The 19279-nt window shown below is 50.7% G+C and overlaps 1 protein-coding gene across 6 annotated transcripts in view; it reads left to right on the top strand.

Annotated features, from left to right (window-relative positions):
• Nucleotides 1-19279, top strand: part of VDAC1 (voltage dependent anion channel 1) — a 98199-nt gene that overhangs the window by 58460 nt on the left and 20460 nt on the right. The window contains exons 1-6 of one of the 6 annotated variants that reach the window (XM_065545893.1): nucleotides 5284-5709; nucleotides 15818-15888; nucleotides 16982-17054; nucleotides 17648-17697; nucleotides 18855-19007; nucleotides 19102-19154. In XM_065545893.1, the coding sequence (XP_065401965.1) occupies nucleotides 16988-17054; nucleotides 17648-17697; nucleotides 18855-19007; nucleotides 19102-19154 (323 nt within the window). In that variant the 5' untranslated portion in view covers nucleotides 5284-5709; nucleotides 15818-15888; nucleotides 16982-16987. Of the gene's footprint in view, nucleotides 1-5056; nucleotides 5139-5283; nucleotides 5710-15817; nucleotides 15889-16981; nucleotides 17055-17647; nucleotides 17698-18854; nucleotides 19008-19101; nucleotides 19155-19279 lie in introns of those variants that run through there. The other 5 variants (XM_015451354.3, XM_015451353.3, XM_015451352.3 and 2 more) reach the window with 5 other exon arrangements.

Genomic DNA, 19279 nt, shown 5'->3' with positions numbered 1-19279 from the left:
TTCATCATGTTGACCAGGCTGGTCTTGAACTCCTGACCTCAGGTGATCTGCCTGCCTCAGCATCTCAAAGTGCTGGGATTACAGGCGTGAGCCATCGTGCCCGGTCCCCACAGGAAGTTTTTGTAACCATATTTCCTCAAGGTTGTGAGTGATTCAATATGCCCAAGCTGGAAACCAGGTTGTGTTCTGTCCTGGGCTGCTGTCCATTTTCCTGCAGCGGGCATTCCCCATACTTACAATGATCGTCTTAGCGTGGGTTCCTAGCAGCAGGTCAAGGGGGGTGGAATAGGTTTATGATTCTTATCGCATATAGCCTAATTGCTTTTCAGAAGGATTGTATCACTTTACACATGTCCTAATGAACCTCATATGACTTTCTTAAAGCTGAAAAAAGTTCGTTCTTTTTTTTCTTTCTTTCTTTTTTTTTTTTTTTTGAGATGGAGTCTCGCTCTGTCGCCCAGGCTGGAGTGCAATGGCGGGATCCCGGCTCACTGCAAGCTCCGCCTCCCGAGTTCACGCCATTCTCCTGCCTTAGCCTCCCAAGTAGCTGTGACTACAGGCGCCTGCCACCTCGCACGGCTGGCTTTTTTTTTTGTATTTTTTTTTAGTAGACACGGGTTTCACCGGGTTAGCCAGGACGGTCTCGATCTCCTGACCTCGTGATCCGCCCGTCTCGGCCTCCCAAAGTGCTGGGATTACAGGCGTGAGCCACTGTGCCCAGCCTTTTTTCTGTATTTTTTAGTGGAGACGGGGTTTCACTGTGTTAGCCAGGATTGTCTTGATCGCCTGACCTTGTGATCCGCCCACCTCGGCCTCTGAAAGTGCTGGGATTACAGGCATGAGCCACCGTGCCCGGCTGCTCTTTTTATAATCAAGGTATTATGTCCTCATTAAAGCATATTTGGAGATTTTAAAGAATTTTTTTAATATATATATTTATATATATATAATTCTTAATTATATAATTCTTAAAAATCATAGCTATGATGTTGGAACTTCTTGGAATTGTTTTAGACTAGATTTAGGACACCTCATGTTTTGGGATATGCAGGAGAACATTATTGATTGTGTTTATCTTGGGATGGTTTCTGTTCGTTTCCCCAAGTGATTACTGCTGTCACTCAGAACCTGGAGGCCTGGCTGGGTCCTTCCCTGGATGCTGAGTGTCAGGGCACAATGTGGGGAGTGCGGCCAGATATCCTTGACCACAAATACGCCATCTTGATTCTTCCTACTCAAACTCTAGTCTGAGAAGTTCGCTGGAAAATGATCGGAAGGCTAGGTTTTATGACAATGCAACTTTATCATCCAATTAATTGATGCTGATTACAAGCAGAATATTTTCTCTTTAAAAAATAATATACATAAGTTACTACTATTTCTGCCTTCATGAACTTCATCTTCAAGCTCTGGTACTTGGCATAGACAATGCTAACAAACCACATAGAAATCCAGCGACATCTGGCTCTGAAAACAGAAGAGTTGGGAGTGTTTCAACCTATGTTCTTGAAAGGGTAATTGGCTGCTTTCCACTTTGATAAATATCTACAGTAGAAGCCCTAAGGCTGTAAGTTAGAGACAAGAAAAAAACCAAAAACTCCCTAAAATGAAAGAGTCTTACATTGGTAACCCATTCTAATATTAACAATAAAAGAAAAACCTCATTTTTCCCTGGATGCTTTACATTGTTCTGCTTGAAGGGAGGAGAGGAACTGAGTTAGCATCTGGAAGAAACAATTCAAACTGGACTAGGCAAAACAGGAATCCGTTGGTTCAGGCAGCTGGTAAGTATAGGTTGTAGGCTCAGGCATGGCTAGATTCAGGATCTCATCTCTGCCTTTCTCTTATGGGCTGACTTCATTTTCAGGGAAAGTCTTCATTTCCGTAGCCCCAGGAATTCTCATCTGGTCTCATTGGTCCATCCTTGTGGGGCGGGGATGGGGTGGGGACGGGGAGGCAGGGGCAGGAGAGGTATACAGGGCTCTAATTGGTCAGGCTGGGCCATGAGGCCACTCCCAGGAAGGCTTTGGAGTCAGAGATGGAGTCAGCTCCATGAAAGTTTGCTGACGGAAAGGAGAGGGAAACAGAAAAACTGACGTTGGGATTGTCCTATCCTCACAAACCTCCTTCTCCACCCACCAAGATTTGACTGTCTTCACCAGGGACTTGCTCTAGCTGGGTCAAGCTCAAGTGGGGTTATTGAAGTGGCATAGGGAAACCCACACATGACAAGAACAGGGGAGCACTCAAGGAACAAGGGCCCACAGCCACCCTCTGCAGTGGCTGCTCCATTCTCTGCTCTGTGAAATGCCCTCGTTAGTTTCCCAACGTGGACAGGGATGCCAGACCCAGATCTACCCAATGGCCTTGAAAGCTCCCGCATTTTCCCCTCTGGTGTACTCATCTCTGGGTTTCTCAGTTCAGAATTGCAAGAGAGGATCTGATTGACCTGGCTTGGGTCAGGGGCCCAACCCCGGCCCAATCAGCTGTGGCAGATGGAGTGGAGATGGGGCTTAGGGGGTTCCCCTCTTCCTCAGAGTTGTGGTGGGTCAATGGATTCTAGTGGTTATGGGACCTGCAGATCTCAGCTGATTTTCTCTTTAAAAAAAATTACTAGTACTGTTTCTTGAGACAGGAACTCGCTCTGTGGTCCAGGCTGGAGTGCAGTGGTGGAATGCTAGCTCACTGCAGCCTCGAACTTCTGGCCTCAAGCCATCCTACCTCCTTGGCCTCCCAAACAGTTGAGATTACCCACATGTGCCTCCAAGCCTGGCCCAGTTACTGAGTGCCTACTCTTTTTTTTTTTTTGAGGCAGAGTATCACTCTTGTTGCCCAGGCTGGAGTGCGATGGCAAGATCTCGGTTCACCGCAACCTCTGCCTCTCGGATTCAAGCAATTCTCCTGCCTCAGCTACACGAGTAGCTGGGATTACAGGCATGTGCTACCACGCCCGGTCAATTTTTGTATTTTTAGTAGAGACGGGGTTTCTCCATGTTGGTCAGGCTGGTCTCGAACTCCCGACCTCAGGTGATTCGCCCGCCTTGGCCTCCAAAAGTACTGGGATTACAGGAGTGAGCCACCGCACCAGGCCAAGTGCCTACTCTTTATGTGTTCCATTTTAAACTTACACCAATACTCTGAAGCTGAGGCTCTGAGAGGCCAGCCTTCTTGCACCGGGTCACGCAGCCAGTAAGTGCACGGTTAATCCGAAACTAGCACCTAGGGGAGCTGGTAAAGGGGCCCAGTGTAGCAGAGGCCATGGAGAACTCTCCCCAGGTTGTTTTTTGTTTGTTTGTTTTTTGAGACAGTCTCACTCTGTCACCCGGGCTGGAGTGCAGTGGCTCGATCTCAGCTCACTGCAACCTCCTCCTTCCAAGTTCAAGCGATTCTCATGCCTCAGCCTCCTGAGTAGCTGGGACTGCAGGCGCGCGCCACCGCGCCCGGCTAATTTTCGTATTTTTAGTAGAGACAGCGTTTTGCCATGTTGCCCAGGCTGGTCTCGAATTCCTGGCCTCAAGTAATCTGCCCGCTTCGGCCTCCCAAAGTGCTAGGATTACAGGCATGAGCCACTGCGCCGGGCCCAGATTGGTTCTTGAAAGCGGAGTTGAGAGGTGGCTCTGGAGGGGAGGAAGCCCTTCGAAATTTGCTCCCAGCCTCAAAACTGGGCTGCACTGGCATCTGTTCCTAGCCCAGTGAGGTTCCTGGAGACCCGGCCTCCCTGAGTTCTTGTCCTCCCCCTGCCCACCAGTCTCTGTGTGTGGAGTGGGGACCACCAGGCTGGGAAGCCCAGAAGCCCCAGGCAACTCGTGGGCCTGGGAGGGTCATAGAATCCGTCCTACACTCCCTAGGATCTTGAAGGAGGCTCTTCTTTACATTCCCAGTCACCCCTCCCCCAGCCCCTACACAGGGCCTAGGCACCCTGTCTGCACCCCACTTCCACTCTGTATCAGCTGCCCTCTTCCTCAGCACCCTATCCCACTGAAACAACTTTTCTAACTCAAGTCGCCACGTTCACATTTAATCTGCCGTCTCTTTCCAGCAGCCAGTCCTGATTGCCTCCTCCGCAGCCCCAGTTGCCTACTGCTTTAGCTAGTGTCGCTGCTGGCTGTGAGGAGTGTCCTGATTCTGTAACCCGGCACCTCCTCCACAGGGCCCTAGACGCCTGAAGCATTCGAGGACGTTTGTTGATCAAAGGCGAAGGGTGTGCAGAAGCTTCGTCCATCTACGAATTAATTCTCGAAACCCGCTTCAAGTGGGCCTCGCGCGGAACACAGGGAACACTCAGTGGTGAACGAGACCACTCGCTTAGGCCTAGCAAGGAGAAGGTGACCGTTCACTCAACACATACTAACTGGGTCCCACAGGAGCACAGGCCCCGGCTGGTCGCGTGTTCCCCGCGGTGCCCTCAGCCGGCCGGCCGGCCAGAACCGGCGTGATTTCCTCGCGCCGAGAGACCCAGCTGGAGCCTCGCAAAACCCAATTCACGTTTTATTTTATTATTTTGCCTCTCGAATGCATGGAAATTGGCTGTTAGTAGCTTTGCTACAGGAGAAAATCGCTAATCTGCGGTGCAAAATCGGCACACAGGGGTTTTCTCCGCGATTGTCTAGACGCCATGCGGGCGGGTCGGAGGCGCCAGATACATTGTATCCGGAGCGCGGAGCTCTGGAGCAACAGTCGCCGCTGCTACTCAGTATCTGCGCCGCTCCCAGCGCCCAGTGTCCGCGCTGGGCCTGAGACTGACCTCGGGGGATGGGGCCCACCCGGGCTTTGATGGGGGGCCGGGGGTCACTTCGTCCACCCAGGCAAGGCTCGAGTCCAGCGCCGGCCACATCAACTCCCGGGGGATCTAGCAGCGCGGAGGCCGACCAGGAGGCCCAGAAGCCCCGCGCGTCTTCCATTAGCGCAGGGACCTCGGGGCCACCGCTCAGAGAATCAGAAGGCCTCCTCCCCCTTCCCGAGCGCTGCCACTGGGGCCGAGGTTTCCAGCAAGAACCCGCGTGTCCCTGCGCACGCACACACGGTGCACACGTCAATACCGCGCCTCCCCGTGCCCGGGCTCACGCAGGTCCTCCCGCGCGTCCGCAACGCGCCCGCAGGCTACCGTGTCTGGTGCCGGGGCCGCGGGGCCCGGAAGGGTAAGAACGCGACTCGCGAGCCGGACGGGGACCCCGGCCCGGCCCGGCCCGGACGCTTTCCCGGGCGGGGCCTGGGGGCGGAGCGCGCCGGACCCGGCGCGCGAGAGGGGAGGCGGGTCCGCGCCGCCGCCGTCCGCGCCGCCCCGCCCTTGGCCCCGCCGCTTGCTCGGCTCCGCTCCCTGCCTCCGCGCCGCAGCCCCCGCCGTAGCCGCCTCCGAGCCCGCCGCCACCGCCTCTGAGGTAGGCGCAGCGGAAAAGGACCCTGGCTCCCTTGCGCCCTGGACGGCGGGGGCCGGGCCCCTGGGGAACTGAGAGGGAGGCGCTGAGGGAGGAGCGGGCGAGGGGCCTCGGGAGTCCGGCCCCGGGGAGGGAGCCCGAGCGGCTGGCGCGGGCCTGGCTGGTTAGCTGGCGGGCAGAGAAGGCCGCGCAGGCGGGCGCCGAACGGGTCCGGGCTGGGGACCGCGAGGCCGGGGGTCCGGAGACGCTTGCGGCTGGCGGCGAGAGGCGGCCCGAGCTTGCGGGCGGAAGGGCAAGGGCGGCCGCGTGGAGGCCCGGCGGGCCGCGCGTCTAGGTGACCTTCCCCGGCGGCGCCTTCTGGCCCTGGATCCCACCAGCGTGGATCCGGCGGGGACCCGTTCGCCGCCCACGCTCGCTGGACCAGGCCAGCAGGCTGGTGCCGGCCACGCTGCCGCCGCGGGGATGAGCTCACGTGACGACCGTGGCCCCGCGTCCCCAGGCCCACGCGTCGTGGCCGGCCCACGCCCGCAGAAGCTGGCGCCCGGCACCGCCCGCCTGTGCCAGAGCCTTCTAGGGCGGAACCCGCCGGCCGAGAGTCGACTTAGGCCGTAGAGGCCGGAGCTCGGGCCTGGGCTGGAGGTTTGGCCTAGGAAAAGGAGGCCCCACGGGGAAGGATGTGGCCTTCTTGGCCTTAGGAGTGATTCCTGGTTCGGTCGTTCATTCATTTGCCAAACGCGGAGGTGCATTTGGGAGCCTGACGTTGGATCAGAGGCCGGCAGTCCTAGTCATTTGTACAAGGTCACACAGCTGGGAAGATCGCAGACTTTCGTTTTCTCATCTGTAGGATGGGAGCAATTATACCTCTCCTTCGTTGAGTTTTGGGGAAGAATAAAATGAATTAATTAACATGAAACCTTTAGAACAGTGCCGGTATGGAGAAGGGCTAAGTAGAAACCCTGACACCCTTGGGGCTTTTTGGGTGAATCCAGCCCATCCCCTGCAGACCATTTTGCTACACGTGGCGTTGTGGAAAGGGTTCAATAAATGTAGCTCCTGTTTTTAAGCATTTTTGCACTATTATTGACAAGCATTTGTATACCAGGTATTGAGTAACTTTCACGTTAATTTATGAAAAGTGTTGTAAGTTTACAGATGGACATTGTCAAGCTCGAGCAGTAAGTTTGCATGTGGAGACCTTGATTGCAGGAGCAGACCCTGTTTTAGAGGCCTGATCGGTCCGGGGTCCCTGTCCCCTTGACTAGCCTCTCCTCTCCTGGGGAGATAAGGGAAAGGGCTCCTCTGTTGCCTAAACTTCTCCACTGAGGCAGGGGAAGACCAGGGCAGACTACCGAGGGCCTGCCTGCATTCTGCCCACCCCAGCTCTGGACCGACTCAGCTCTTAAGGGTCAGACTGAGGCACTGAGGCCCTGTGCTACTTTGTCTTCAGTGCCTGGCGTGATGCTGTCTGGCACACAGTAGGTGCTTGAGAAGGGTCTGTGGGGGTAAATGCACTCTTGTATCAGAATCCACCCACCTTTATTGACAGAGTTTTACTATTTCAGTACATGGTACATAGTAGGTGCTTATTAGGTATTTGTGGAATTTTTGAATGGGCATGTGAAGGGCTGCAGGCCCAGACCATAGTCCTTTGATCCTAAACGTTTTTTCTTTTTCTTTTTTTTGAGACAGGGTCTTGCTCTGTTGCCAGAGTGCAGTGGCACCATATTGGCTCATGGCAGCTTCTATCTCCTGGGCTCAATCAATCCTCCCACCACAGCCTCCCAGAGTATCTGGGATCCCAGGCACACACTACCACGCCTGTCTAATTTTTGTATTTTTAGTAGAGTGGGGTTTCACCATGTTGGCCAGGCTGATCTCAAACTCCTGGCCTCAAGCAATCCACCCACCTCAGCCTCCCAAAGTGCTGGGATTACAGGTGTGAGCCACCATGCCCGGTCCTGGACATCGTTTTGAGGGACACACACATCTCACTTGTGGAAAACAGCCTCACCTAGAAGAGAGTCACAGATATTTAAAGAACTGTAACAGACTGTATAGTCTCTTGAAATAAGTGCTTTAAACACATTGTCTTCATTCTCTGGTTTTCCAAGTCCCGAGGGAAACTTGTTGAACTGGTGTTTCTGGGCTTGCAGGGCGGGTGACGTGGGTGGTTGGGATTCTACAGAAGGTGTTGGGTCTGTTACCCCTTCCCTCGTGGTGGGTGGATGGACAGCTTATGCTGGGGTTGTCCAGAGTAGGGTGCCTGCCTCTGGGTAGTGGGGACTACTCATTGTTGATGATTTAGTTTTATTTCTGCTATTCTAGAGTGGGGCTGTAGGCAGGGGTTATTTGTAGCATAGAAAGTGGGAGACCATACAGGGATGAAGTGCCTGTGGGCCCCTGGCCTTGCTGAACACTAGGCGAGTGTGGACAGTGAACATGTTGGGGTGGTGAAGGGCCTCCACCCTCCACCCTTACCAGAAAGATGCTCCTGAAGCACTGAAGTCCACTTCGCCCTTGATGGAATTTCCCATGGTGCAGTGTCTTCAGTGGTAGTGACAGAGAGGCGCATGTATGGCTGAGGACCAGCCCAAGCCTGGAGGCAGCACCTCCCAGTGCTCCAAGATTCTGTAGTCTGCGGCTTTGGGTTTTCCATGGACTCCTGTGGTAGCCACTGAGAAAAGGTGACCAGTGGGCTTCTCAGCTGGGTCTGGGCACATTTCTCCATTTTACCGCGTACTCAGGGGATTTGGGATGAGTGGGACTTTAAGTTATTTACTCAGAACTGTGCTGCAAAGAGCACTGGAGAGTAGTTTGGGCCCACACCACAGGTCTAATGAGCCACAGGGTCTGTCTCATACAGGTCAAGTCACTTTCTTGTGCCTCAGTTTCTCTTTCTCTCTCTCTTCTTTTTTTTTTTTTTTTTTTTTTTGAGATGGAGACTCACTCTGTCGCCCAGGCTGGAGTGCAGTGGCATGATCTCGGCTCCCTGCAGTCTCCATCTCTCGAGTTCAAGCAATTCTCTGCCTCACGCTACTCAGCTGGGATTACAGGTGCCCGCCACCATGCCCGGCTAATTTTTTTGTATTTTTTAGTGGAGACGGGGTTTCACCATCTTGGCCAGGTTGGTCTTGAACTCCTGACCTTGTGATCCATCTGCCTCGGCCTCCTAAAGTACTGGGATTGCAGGTGTGAGCCACTGCGCCTGGCCCAGTTTCTCTGCTATAAAAGTATGATTGTCATCATCACAGTGATTGCTGATTGAGGGCTTGCTCAGCACCTTTCTAGGGGCTCAACGAATGTTCTGTGATGTTGAATTCACCACCCTATACCCAGGGAGAGAGGTAGTGTGTTTCTATTTCACAGGGCAGAAATGAGCACAGAGAGGTGAGGTAACCACTCTGAGGTAACACAGCCTGCCAGGAGTGGAGTTGGGATTGAAGGCCTGATCTGAATGGTGGTGCTCTCACATTGCAGTTGCCCTCCAAGGGACCCTTGCAAGGTGCTAATAGATGTGAATGCTTTTTGGAAAGTCAAAATTGGTGTTCAGATGGGAGACATTATTCTTCCACACCAATCAGAGTGACCTTGTGCATGACTGAGTGTGGGCCAACTGGCAGTGGACAATGGAGTCACCTCTATTTCTTGTAAGGACAGTGGTGCTGAGTGTCTATTATAAGGGTCAGTTTTAGGCCGGGCGCGGTGGCTCACGCCTGTAATCCCAGCACTTTGGGAGGCCGAGGCGGGCAGATCACAAGGTCAGGAGATCGAGACCACGGTGAAACCCCGTCTCTACTAAAAATACAAAAAATTAGCCGGGCGCGGTTGTGGGCGCCTGTAGTCCCAGCTACTCGGGAGGCTGAGGCAGGAGAATGGCGTGAACCCGGGAGGCGGAGCTTGCAGTGAGCCGAGATCGCGCCACTGCACTCCAGCCTGGGCGACAGAGCGAGACTCCGTCTCAAAAAAAAAAAAAAAAAAAAAAAAAAAAAATAAGGGTCAGTTTTCCCTGAGATCTGGTGGGAGGCGTTCTTCCAGGACCTGGTCAGCTAAACAATGCCTCATTATGGACATGAAGGACTCTGGACCTTGTGGTTCAGGGTGACCTTTTGAACATGCTCAGTAGCCATTATTATAATAAATATACAAAATGAAAACGTGTGATAAAATACTGTGTGTGTTCCCTGCTTACCATGCACCAGCCACTGTACCAAGTGTATATTAACGAGCTGATTCAGTCCTCGCAGTGTCGCCAATTCAGGCTGTCTTTCTCCATATTAGAGCTGAAGAAGAAGGAGTGGAGAAGTTGCGACTTGCCCAAGCTCACATATCTAGAAAGTGGTGGGGTGGGTTAGAACTCAGATCTATTTGATTCCCGAGGCTACCTGGCCAACCACTGTCTGTCTCAAGCCCACCTGGTCAGGCCAAGCAGTGAGGCTCCAGGGAACTTGAGGTGCCTGAGGTCAGGCAGGAGCCCCAAGTGTGCCTGGAATCCAGACCATAGTGTACTGGCTGCCAACCCAGGCCATCTCCCCTTGATAGGTGTGTGGGCAGGCTGCCCTGAGTCAGCAACCTTCTCCTGAGTCTAGGAGCTCAGCATGGAACTCAGCTGTGCTGGTGGTGGCCCAGCTGCCAGGGTGTTTGAAAATAGAAGCTACCCCTGGAAAGCTCTACTGCCCACCGCGCGACTGTTGTGGAAGGATGGAGGGGAGAACAGCTGCACTGGGTACACAGACTTGCTACCAGAGCACAGGGCCATCGGCCTTTGCCAGCATCCTGGAGCTCGAACCAGGAACTGTTCCCCTGGGCTGTTTCTTCCTGGCAAGAAAGAGAAAGTGCTGGAGTGTATGTGTGTGTGCGTGTGTGTGAGCGAGCTGCTGACTGTGTTCGCCCCCACGTTGGCTTTTAGAGCTAGGGTTGCCTTCTGCTGGGGAAGTTGCTTTTCCTGGTCCTCAGGGCTAGGAAGAGGTGCTGTTGCTGTGATCCCTGGCTGGTCTGATACCCCTCCTATAGGCTGGCCTAGTTCTGCCCTGACAAACCACCTAGAATGGTGTTGGTGAAACAGCGGGGCCAGAGACTTTTCCATAGTATTCTCTTCCTCAGCAGAATCATAAGATGATGGCAATGATGGTGATGATGATTGTGATTGCTCTGTTGGTTAGGGTCCTTGCAGGGATCTGGTGCACACTTACACTTGGTAATCCAAAAGAGTTTAATGAAGACATCATTTGCAAAGCTGTGGACAGGGTGTCAGTTCTGGTCTGTTAACACTCTGAGGCCTACAAGAGAGGGAGCTTCTTGGCAGGAGCTGTGGCCTTGGGTAGAGGAAGGTAGTCGTTACCCATCTGAGGCCCAGCAGGGAGGGAGACTCGGGGTGACTACTCCGACTTCATTCTTCCCCAAACTCTCATCTTCTGCAAGTACCTCACATTGATAGGCTAAGCCCAATCCTAAACCCATGGATAGCAGTCCATAATGATCAGTTCTGGGGGCACAGAGCAGGGTGAAAGGGAGGAGAATGGATCTGGAGGGGCAGACAGAGTATCCAGTGTAGTGGATTATGGTTACCACTGCCATTTGTTGAACACTTAACTCCATGCCAGATACTTCCGCTGTTCTGCCTGTTTCACTTATTCCTTGTAACAACTTCCTTAGGCCTAAGGCCTTTCCTCCCAGCTGTTCTTAGCTGAGTCTTGGAGACCCATGGGCACCCTGCTCCCTGTGTCAACCATTGCAGTAGTTGTTGGCTCTCCTGGGATGCAAAGCTCGCCTGCCTGAATCCTTCTATTATTACTATTTATTTCTTTTTATTTTTTATTTAAAAGAGACAGAGTCTGACTATATTGCCCAGGCTGGTCTCGAACTCCTGCATTCAGGCGATCCTCCTGCTTCGGCCTCCCAGAGTGTGGGATTAGAGGCGTGAGCCACCATGCCGGGCACATGCCTGAATCCTCTTGAGGGAGCCTCTGCAGAGAAAAGAGCATATTTCTACCAGATGGGGGCCTGGTGGGTGCTTAGTGCAGGGACCACCCTGAGCTGCTGCTTCTCAGTGGCACCTAGGGGCAGCCCTGCCTGTTAGGCACAGGCTAAGAGGTAGGGCAGGAGGAGTTCCACCTCCTCTGGCAGGCTCTTGTTGAACAAGTGCCTCCGGTGATTCTTGTGCACACTGAAGTTAGGGAGCTCCGCCCTGCTCATAATTTCTGGCAAAGTGGCCAAGCCACTAGTGGTCACCTGGGAGTGAAATGTGCCCCGACGGATCTTGCCTGATAGCTCTTCCATCTCAGTGTAGTTTAAATCTGTTCTTGCAATCTGTATGGACATTCTAGGTAGCCTTCTGGCATGGCTACTGTAGCAGCCTTGGAACATGACTTGGGACACAACACAGCTCAATTTCAGGCACAGTGGTTGGCTTTTAAAATGCCTTTTTTTTTTTTTTTTTGAGAGGGAGTCTAGCTCTGTCACCCAGGCTGGAGTGCAGTAGCATGATCTCGGCTCACTGCAACCTTTGTGTCCGGGTTCAAATGATTCTCATGCCTCAGCCTCCCAAATAGCTGGGATTACAGGCGCTTACCACCACATCTGGCTAAGTTTTGTATTAAAATTCTTTATCCTTAAACAAATTATCAGTATACACAAATAGTTTAAATATTGAAGCAGAACAAAAAAATGAAAATTTGATTTGAAATCCATTCCTAAACCTCCTTCTCCAGAAGCATATCTAAGCCAGCGCCAATTTGCAGATTGGCTTGTATCCTTCCACGTGCTTTCCCATCCATTCATGAACATAGAAAGATGTGTAAAAGGTTTTCCTCCAATTACATGGAATTACAAATTTTCTGACTTTTTCCATTTAACTGTATCATAGCTATCTTTCAGTGCCACCGCATACATGCACTTTATTCTTTTTTTTTTTTTTTTTTGGTGAGACAGTCTTGCTCTGTCATCCAGGCTGGAGTGCAGTGGCATGATCTTGGCTCACTGCAACCTCTGCCTCCTGGTTTAAGCTCGTGCCTCAGCCTCTTAAGTAGCTGGCATTACAGGTGTGCACCATCACGCCTGGCTGATTTTTTTTTTTTGTATTTTTAGTACAGATGGGGTTTTGCCATGTTGGCCAGGCTGATCTCGAACTCCTGGCCTCAAGTGATCCACCCACCTCAGCCTCCCAAAGTGCCGGGATTACAGGCATGAGCCAACCCACCTTATACTTTTTGATTACCATGTGGTACGCCTTAGTTTGCAAGTATAGTACCTTAATTTCTTTTTCATTCATTTTCCCTTTGATGGACTTTTAGTTTGCTTCTGGGTTTTGTGTTATACATACTGCTACAGTGAGCATCCTGATGTACACGTCTTCGAGTGCCTTGGTTGCTACAGTGGAGCAGCTTCCTAGGAGTGGGATTGCCACTAGGGTTAATGCTGGGTTAATTGCTTTCCAAAAAGAGTGTACCTGTAGTACTCCCACCTGGCATGAACGAGAGCGACCGTTTTCCACACCCTCACTGACACTGGATATTATTTACGTTTTTGCCAGTCTGCTGGTTAAGTAAGCTTCTGAAACACAGATGTGGCAGTCACTCAACAGTGGCTCTTGGTGGCCCTTAGAATAAAATCCATGCATGGTATTGAGGTCAGAGTTAACCAGTGCTTCGGAAGGCACTTGGTCCCCTCAACCTGAGTTCAGCTCTCCTTAGGCCGAGGTGGGAGCAGGCAGAGAGTGGGGGTCATTGCTAGTCGAGGGTCTCCCCAACTCCCCCACTCTTGGTGGTGCTGCAACAGTGGCCCTGCAGAGGGAGCTCGCTCTTCCTGGTTACATTATAATAAGTTCCTATTGTCAGATTCCAAGTTTCTACTTTTTCCCCTACTACTCAATAATACTTTGATGCTCATTGCTCATTCACTCATCAAACACATTTATATTGAATGCCTATTTATGTGCCAGCCAGGCCTTAGCATCTTTATATACTTAGCTTTTTCCATATTTTGGATAAATTTATGCATGACAGGCTCTGGGGTGCTTTGAGTACAAAGGTGTGATTTGGGGGTAGGTGTATGAGGTAGGGTGGGGTGGGGGCACGGTGAGCAGAGCAGCTGTCATTGCCATGCAGCTGATGAGCCAGGAAGGATGTGTACCCCCAAGACAGAGGTTACATAAGTATTATGCAGACTGCGCTGGGTGATAGATACACTATCCTTCCCCTCTGAGCTTCCAGTATGGGCCACATTTTCATTCCTCAGCTGGAATGGGGCTTGCATAATTTGTTCAAGGTCAGCCAAGGAAAGGTTGGGTAGGTAGACTGGCAGGCTGTGGAGGGGAACCAGGGACTCCTGTATCCTGGCGTGACTTGCTGGTCCTTCTCAAAGTCTTCAGTGACTGCAGGCGGGTCTGCTCAGCCTGGCCCTGTCCATCCCTCTCTTTCCTACCAACCAGTGGGAACGAAGCCCCCAGGCTCTGCCCTGAAGCCATCAGTCAGGCAGAGAGGCCTGTGGTTTTGTCTCCCCCAGGACGCCCTCTGACTTCTGTCTCTCCAGGGCTAGCTGCTTTGCTGATGTCAGACTGCCCTGCTTCATACGCAGCCTCCAGAGGCTTGGCTTGTGATGGCCCCTGGGGGTTGGATGCTGCAGAGACAGCTGTGTGTCAGTAGCCAACTGTACAGACTCCGATTTAGAGCAGATCTGGGTGGAAGGAGTGACTGGGAGGGGTGGGGGCCAGGGTTCAGCCTTCAAGTCAGCGCCCTGGCAGGGTGTTAAGTGAAAGCAGGTTGCCGACTTTTCTTTCCTCCAGTCCTCGCCTTAGAAAACGAATGCAGATTATCTCTGAAATGGGTTCAAGAGCTGTGTAAAAATGGGCATTTTGGGGGTGCTGTTTGTAGCTGTAAGAAAGCTGAACTTCTTAGGGAGCGGCCGAACTGTCTCGGGCCTTCCTTAGTTCCGTCAGATCAGTGCAGCGGGGGATGGGCTGAAGTGCACAAAAAGCAGGAGGGGAAGCTACCACTACCTGGCAGTTGGGGGCCTTTAGTGAAGGGGCAAATCATCCTTTTGCTGTCCTCGGTGGTGTCACTTCAGGCTCAGGAGTAGACTTGACTCCATTTAGCCAATGGTTTCTGTGCGTCTTCCCTGCCAGGTGCTGTGCTGGGGAGAATGCTTACCTAGGGGTCCAGAATGGGGGAGATTATGCTTCATTGTCTGTGTTCAAGGAGATGGGGAAGAGAGCATGACACACAGAAGAGAAAGCCAGCATCCAGCATGTTTACAGTGAGGTGTTGGATAAGGATATGTTTTAGTGAACCAGCAAGTTCACTTGTGTGCTGCTGGTACCAACTACGTGGTGGTTGTGGGACCCCACAGCCCCAAAAGAGCTTGGCCGTGTTGGAGCTCCCAGAGGCCCCAGGAGGGGTCCGGTCTGCTCTTCTGAGCTCTGCTGTCTGAGTCCCTTGTCCTTGGGTGGTAATCTCCTTAGTGGCCTGGTACTTTAGGCTGATGTTTGCTGTGGGTGGGGTGCTTTTTGACAGGTGGCTGTGCTTGTTGGGTTTTGGGGATTAGTGATGAGAGAGGGCATTTGGGGAACATTAAGTGGATGAGTGTTCTGCCTTTATCCTGAGCGGGGACCAGTCCAGATGTGAAGGCTACTGTGTCTGGGAGGCATCTCTTCTGTGGGGTCAGGGGAGAGTCGTGAGGAAGGCTCTGGCTCCTAAGGTCCAGGGAGGTCTTAGCTGACCCACAGATATTACCACGGGACTGCTTCTCCTCCTGTCTCCCTAGCCCCACCCCGAGCTGAGTTTGTAGCCCAGCTGGGAGAGATAGCACTGAAGGGGGGTGCTTGGTTCACTGATGGTTTGTTAACCCTGTCAGGTGGAGAATGTTCTGGGCCATTTGCTGTTATGTTCTGTGTCTGCCTGGGGTTACATTGCCTCAGCTTTCAATCCAGAGTTGTTCTCCTAGGAAGGGGTCAGGCAAAGGATATTTCTTGAGGATCTGGTGGATGGTTTCCTTGTCTATCCCAGGGGGATGTACCTACAGGGTTAGTTTGGGAGGGAGGAACAGGTGGGGAGAGGGGAGCCCCCAGACTTGAAAGAGCCAGTGGCGGGCAGTGTAAAATGGTTCTTCCTCCTCATCGCTCTATCCTGATCCTAATGTGGGCTGACCTGTCCATGGTTCCAGCTTGATCATGTGCAAGAAATAACATAGCAGCGACAAAAATAGGACAGAGTAAACAGCTTGCTGCTCTTCTGTCTCTGCTCTGACACAAAAGTGAGCTGGGATAAAATTAACAAAGCATCTGGAAAAAGTAAAGTAGGACCTGGACCACAACTTCACAATTTAAAATTGTAGAAGTTTATACTGTTTCTTTTGCAACATACTCAGTGAGTCTGTGGCCTCCTGCAATGCCTTTGAAGTTAAAGCTTTGGCCAAGAATGCAACTTCCATTTGTTATATTGTTCCCTTAGGATCACTTGAACCACTTTTTAGTGGGCTCCCTCCCACTCACCAGGAGCAAGTCATACATGTGTTTACTTGTGTGAGTATATATACATGTAACTTCAGATGGTGTATATGCAGATGCATTTTGATAATTTAGGTATACTGTATTTTAAAACGAATGGTCCTTCTGGTTGAGACTAATGATTCTGGGAATGGAGAAGGTGCAGGAGATGAGGCTTTCTCATGCTTGACCCCCTCTGCTCCTGGGCAGAGCACACAGTGTACAGTCCCAGATGAGGATATTAATCCTGTGTACACAGCATATACAGCATGCCAAAGCAAAGCCTTCCAGGACTGCAGTGTGCTCCTCAGGGCAAAGACTATTTGAGTTACTCTCCTTCCTTGAGCACTGAGGTGCTTAATAAATGTTTGTTGATTGACTTAGTGATATGCAGCAATCCCAAGTAGTCCTTTGATGGTTATTTTTGAAAATAAAGTTACACTGGAGCTTAAAAAAATGTTTGTTTAAATTAATTTATTTGTAGGATGTATTTGGGTTTTTTCCACGTGAACAGCTGCCAAATTGGTTAGGTTTTACTGTATTTCCTATGAGAAATACGAAGTGGGTTCCCATAAAGTCCAAAAGTTTTGTGAAAAGTTGGGCCCATCCTGGCATGTAGTAGGTACTCTATAAATATTTGTTGAATGAATGAAATCAGAGCCACATGGAAAATGATGTTCCCATGAAAAGCTCTTATTTCTATTCGGCGCATTTAATGTCCTAGTAGCTGGCATTTTATAAGAGGATATGTTTTATTGGCAACAGTCCTAAAATTCAGTAAAGACATTGGCTCATGGGAATGTGTCTTTGACAGTTTATTCATTAAGCAAATATTTCCTGACTCCTACTCTGTTCTGGGCCTGGGCTCAGTCCTGGGGATGCTGAGGAGGAGAGGTCTAAATTGTTGATCCTCTGTCAACAAAGACTCACTGAGTGTCTCAAGCTCTGGCCACAAAATGAAGTACAAGACAGCAAGGGCTTCTTGGCCCATGTGGGAGGATAAGCTACCTGGAAGTTTTAGTGCTAGGTGATTTTTATTGGTTGCTAATTACATCTAATAATTGTTATTGATGGAAAGCTAATTTCCCTAATTACCAATGCATTTATTCTGGTGATTCTTTTATCATAGCAGAAGATGGCTGTGCCACCCACGTATGCTGATCTTGGCAAATCTGCCAGGGATGTCTTCACCAAGGGCTATGGTGAGTGTTGCAGAGAGCGGGTGCCTTTCAGCCCCCAGACTGAGTTGGCATGTTTGAGACTTTACCGATAACTGTTTAGGAGACCTGGGTAGGTCAGCTGTTCTGAACTTTCACGTGAAGGAAAAAAGCAGCTTTCATTTGTGTGGCAAATGAAGCAGTTTTGGTTGTGCCCCCAGTTGGACGGGCTCCTGCATTGATGCTGTCAAGTGGGTATTCCTGTTTTCTCTTCCAAGTGTGGAGCAACCCTGTGGAAGCTGCTGCAGTGGAGCGCGGCTTCTATATTTAGCCTGTGCTTAGGCACATGCCCACGAGGCCTGATGACTGTGTCTCTGCCAGCTGTCAGGCATCTTCTTCTCAAACCCTGCTGGGAGTGCAGGTGGGACCCAGGTGGGCCTGTGCGCATTCTGTCTGCTGCTGTTCCATGGCAGCTGAACTCCCCCCACGAGCAGCAGCAGAGACTGGGTGCCCTCAGCCCGTGTGGCAGTAGTGTACTTCTTCTAAAAAAGCATTTCGAAGCAACCGTGAGGGAGGCAGAGGTGCTGTTCTCTAGATAGTTATTTAACCTATTAACAGTTGTCTTCTTCTTTCTTTAGGATTTGGCTTAATAAAGCTTGATTTGAAAACAAAATCTGAGAATGGATTGGTAAGTTGTCCAACCCACGTGGAACATGAGTATTTATTTATTTTTATTTTATTTTATTTTATTTATTTATTTTTGAGATGGAGTTTCGCTGTTGTCACCCAGGCTGGAGTGCAATGACATGATCTCAGCCCACCGCAACCTCCACCTCCAGGGTTCAAGCGATTCTCCTGCCTCAGCCTACCGAGTAGCTGGGATTATAGGCGCATGCCACCATGCCCGGCTAATTTTGTATTTTCAGTAGAGACGGGGTTTCTCCATGTTGGTCAGTCTGGTCTTGAACTCCCGACTTCAGATGATCTGCCTGCCTTGGCCTCCCAAAGTGCTGGAATTATAGGCATGAGCCACCACACCTGGCTTATTTTTATTTTGAAAAAAGATTTTAGATTCAGGCTATACATGTACAGGTTTGTTACATGGATGTATTGTGTAACGGTGAGGTTTGGGTTTCTAGTGTACCCATTACCCAAATAGTGACCATTGTATGGAACATGGGAATTTGTTGTAGATCAACAAATAACTGTCATGACATGGCCGGCAAAACCAAAAGAAGGTACTTTTTAAAAAAAATTCTGGCAGTTTGTGGTTTTCACATTCAGTCCATTTTCTACATGATGGGTGGTCCAGGGGAACCATGCCAATAGGCCCCCAGTTCAGCAGCTGGTAATACTCAGAGCAGAATGGGGCAGGTCTCAGTTTCAGTTTTCCTTGTGCTTCTTATTTTCACGTTCACCTGTGTTCAACCACATAAGTGTTTTTAAAGTAATCTTAGTAGTCCCTTTTAAATTGTGTGTGCAGTAATTGTTGGAAGGAAGAAGTTTTGGGTTTGAGTTACTGCTGTGTCAGCTTTAGCTCAGTGCTTTTTTTCTGTACCGGGCTGGAGCCAGGATGGAGGGGAGATGCTTTCCTGTCCAGACTGAAGAGTTACAGGGAGGAAGGAAGCTGTCTGCTGACAACGAATTCCCCATAAGATTTCTTTACATAGCAGGCTCCTTTACTCTCATCTGTACTTTAAATATCTATTTGAATTGTAGAGTTAGCCTTGGCCCCGCCACATTCAGGGTCTTGCCTCTTGCAGAAAGGCAAGTGTAGTGTTTAGGAGTGGAGTGAAGCCAGGTGAATGCTGTGGTACAGGTTGTGACTCTCTCTCTCCTTTGAAGGAATTTACAAGCTCAGGCTCAGCCAACACTGAGACCACCAAAGTGACGGGCAGTCTGGAAACCAAGTACAGATGGACTGAGTACGGCCTGACGTTTACAGAGAAATGGAACACCGACAATACACTAGGCACCGAGATTACTGTGGAAGATCAGGTAATGGCTGCTGTGAAAAGACACGGATTTGCTAATTCACATCTGCCGGCCTGCCTTGTGACTAAACCTACTGGCAAATTTCTTTTCTGTTCAGCTTGCACATGGACTGAAGCTGACCTTCGATTCATCCTTCTCACCTAACACTGGGTAAGATTCTCATCTGTTTTCTCCACAAGGATGTCCTCTTATGTTGCAGGTGGTGGAAGCCCTTTGTGACAAAATGTTTTGGGGGCTGATAACACCTAAAATATGGCCTCCAAGACCTGGCGATT

This window comes from Macaca fascicularis, chromosome 6 (assembly GCF_037993035.2).
Source record: "Macaca fascicularis isolate 582-1 chromosome 6, T2T-MFA8v1.1".
NCBI lineage: Eukaryota > Metazoa > Chordata > Mammalia > Primates > Cercopithecidae > Macaca > Macaca fascicularis.
This window is presented reverse-complemented; position numbering and strand designations above follow the sequence as displayed.